Source organism: Penaeus japonicus, unplaced genomic scaffold, assembly GCF_977035675.1.
Source record: "Penaeus japonicus unplaced genomic scaffold, GWHDUDI00000001_assembly GWHDUDI00000013, whole genome shotgun sequence".
Lineage (NCBI taxonomy): Eukaryota > Metazoa > Arthropoda > Malacostraca > Decapoda > Penaeidae > Penaeus > Penaeus japonicus.
Genome location: NW_028234415.1, coordinates 38,183,646 through 38,186,145, shown reverse-complemented (window position 1 = coordinate 38,186,145; position 2,500 = coordinate 38,183,646). Strand labels below are relative to the sequence as shown.

At 49.0% G+C, this 2,500-nt stretch overlaps 1 protein-coding gene across 3 annotated transcripts in view; it reads left to right on the top strand.

The window, feature by feature from the left end:
- LOC122248780 (uncharacterized) overlaps nucleotides 1-2,500 on the top strand; it is a 192,345-nt gene that overhangs the window by 189,325 nt on the left and 520 nt on the right. For all 3 annotated transcript variants that reach the window (XM_086543500.1, XM_086543501.1, XM_043009074.2), the window contains exon 3: nucleotides 1-2,500. This exon is cut by the window's left edge and continues 1,952 nt beyond it; it is cut by the window's right edge and continues 520 nt beyond it. In XM_086543500.1, the coding sequence (XP_086399626.1) occupies nucleotides 1-1,264 (1,264 nt within the window). In that variant the 3' untranslated portion in view covers nucleotides 1,265-2,500.

Here is a 2,500-nt window from a genome sequence, read left to right as displayed (position 1 = left end):
CACGCTGGTCATTCTGCTCTCGGCGTTTGGCACTATAATCGGGGAACTCGAGCGTCGCTTCTACAAGGGTGTCGACACTGGAGAGCGGTTCGTGCGGATGAAACTCAAGAAACACGTGAAGCTGCCCAAGTACGTCACTGTGGGAGGGTGTCGTATCGTGTTGACAGTTCACGGTCGAGACGCTCCTGCACAGTTGCATGTACCTGATTGGGGAAGTAAACCCCCTCACACACCTGCCCCTCCCCCCACCCCACATACCACACACGCCCCCCCACCGGACGCTCCCCACACGGATCTCACCACGCCCGTCTCGCCAGACTCGGGCCAGTGTTCAGAGCCATCGTCGAGCGATAAGTCCTGCGAGCGCATCGAGGGCCGAGAGACAGGGCCGAGAACGGAGGCCAGCACAGTCAACGATACTCGCGTAACCGCTAAGTCCACAAAAACATTCTCCAGCAGATGCATAGTGAACCTCAAGCTGCCAGAGAGACCTTCCTCCACGAGCGGCGTCCCCCGGGCGCGGGACGCTAACAATCCCCGCGACCCGGTGGGCCCCGGTGGGGGAGGGACTGGCACGGGAGTCGTTATTGGCACAGGTACGCCCCCGACTCCCCTGGGTGCAGGGCACCTGTTGAGAGCGGGCTCCTTGTACCGCGGCACCAGGGGTGGGGACACACCAACTACCCCAGGAAGTACCGGTGGCAGCTCCCCCTTAGGTGGCAGAAGACTCTCCCGCCTCGGCCCCGACGCCCGCACGCCCGAGTCGCCGCGGCCGCGCCCAAACTCGGTGGTGTTCGACGAGCAACCGCGTGAAGGCCCCAACCCCAGCCGTGGGGGCCTCCTCACGCCGCAGTACCCGCAACACCACGTGGTTTCCACCGCCTCGGGGCCAATGCCGCTGGCCAACGGCATCCTCCGCAAGGCGTCCGGGTCGGAGCAGGAGGCTCTGCTGCCCACCAGCCACAGCTGCGCCGCGAGCATTAGAAACAGACTTAAGATCGGCCGTAGTATGTCGTACGATGCTGGCAAAAAGAAACTGGCCGCGGAAAAGGAACAGAAGAAATTGGGGAAAATGGAAAGCATTAGTGAAAACACTCTAAATGATGACGTGAGTGACATCACGCCCCTGGGTGCGGGGGCACGCAGAGACTCAGAAAAGAGCTCAGTCAGTGCTAACAGTAAAAGCAGTAGCAATACTAATAAAAAGAAAGAACCCGCAATAGACCTTCCCTGGTGTGGATGTTGGGGGAATGGTTGTTTCTAGTCCGTAGACTTCAGTGGTACCAGTTCCATCCTTTATATTTATCGTTATTTTCTAGTAAATACTTCCCTTGCTCGGAACGTTACCTAGTCTTGATGAAGTAGTGCATTAGTCTTGGACAGAAACACACGTCTAGGCTGACTCGTTGTATATATCTCTGATCATCGCGACAATTATCATGATTTTATTTCCATGATGTCAATAATCAAAGCGTTGCAACCAGTCATAGTGCTGATATAAAATTCATCACGCCAAAAGTGTTTAAAAAATGTATTTGATTTGGTTTAAATGGAATAAGAACACATTGATTTGTCAAATGTTGAAAAAAAAAGAAATGTGAAAATATGTTGTATCAATTATCAACTATATTGGCCAATGTCCATGTCCACCCTACTCATCTAACTGCCAATTTTTACCATGTTTGTGAGTCATGACAAGAGCTGCTTTACATCGCCACCTGTCTGCGGAAGGCATTAATCTTCATGCATCACAGTCTCTAACGTAATCCACGTTTACCGAATGTAAGTTTAAAAAAAGTTTTCTTCCACTCCAGGTAGGTGTCGCTGTGTAAACCCCATGAGACGTCAACAAAATGACTGGTTGCAATATACCGTGTATTGCATTTCTGTAAGCATATCAACTATGTATGTTTACCTGGTAAACATGGCGAGAATACAGCAAACATTCGATTTCTTGATATTCGTTTTCATGTCAGAACAAAATGAAGTCTCTAATTTTTATCAATAAATTCCTTGTTAGGTGATTTGCCAAAATATGTGACCTGAACGACGAAATTGAGCCCAAAAGGAGGTTTAGTTGGGTTCAGTTTAGTTGCAATTTTCTCATGTGAGGGACGTGTAGGGCTGTAGGCCAGATTTTGCAAAGTATTTTTCGTGAGTCATTGGGCAGGTTGTTCCCCTCTGGCAGACCATGAGGTGCCCTTTGTGAGTGAATATGACGTGCTGATGGTGAAGAAATAGGCAAGTGACTTTCTCAATTACAGATGGAGTATTTAACTTAACACTAGTCAATACTTTTTTATTTGGATTTTCTCGTGCTTGATCCCATGAGAGTTATTAGAGTAAGTTAACCTTGTCAACCAGGGCTTCTTATCATTTACTTTCGTGTTATGATGATGACATAACCCATTTGATTTCTCGGTTATCTGTTCGAATCCTTGTTTTTTCGTTGATCCACACAGTAACATAAAGAACAAAGTCAACCAAAGAATTCAATGGA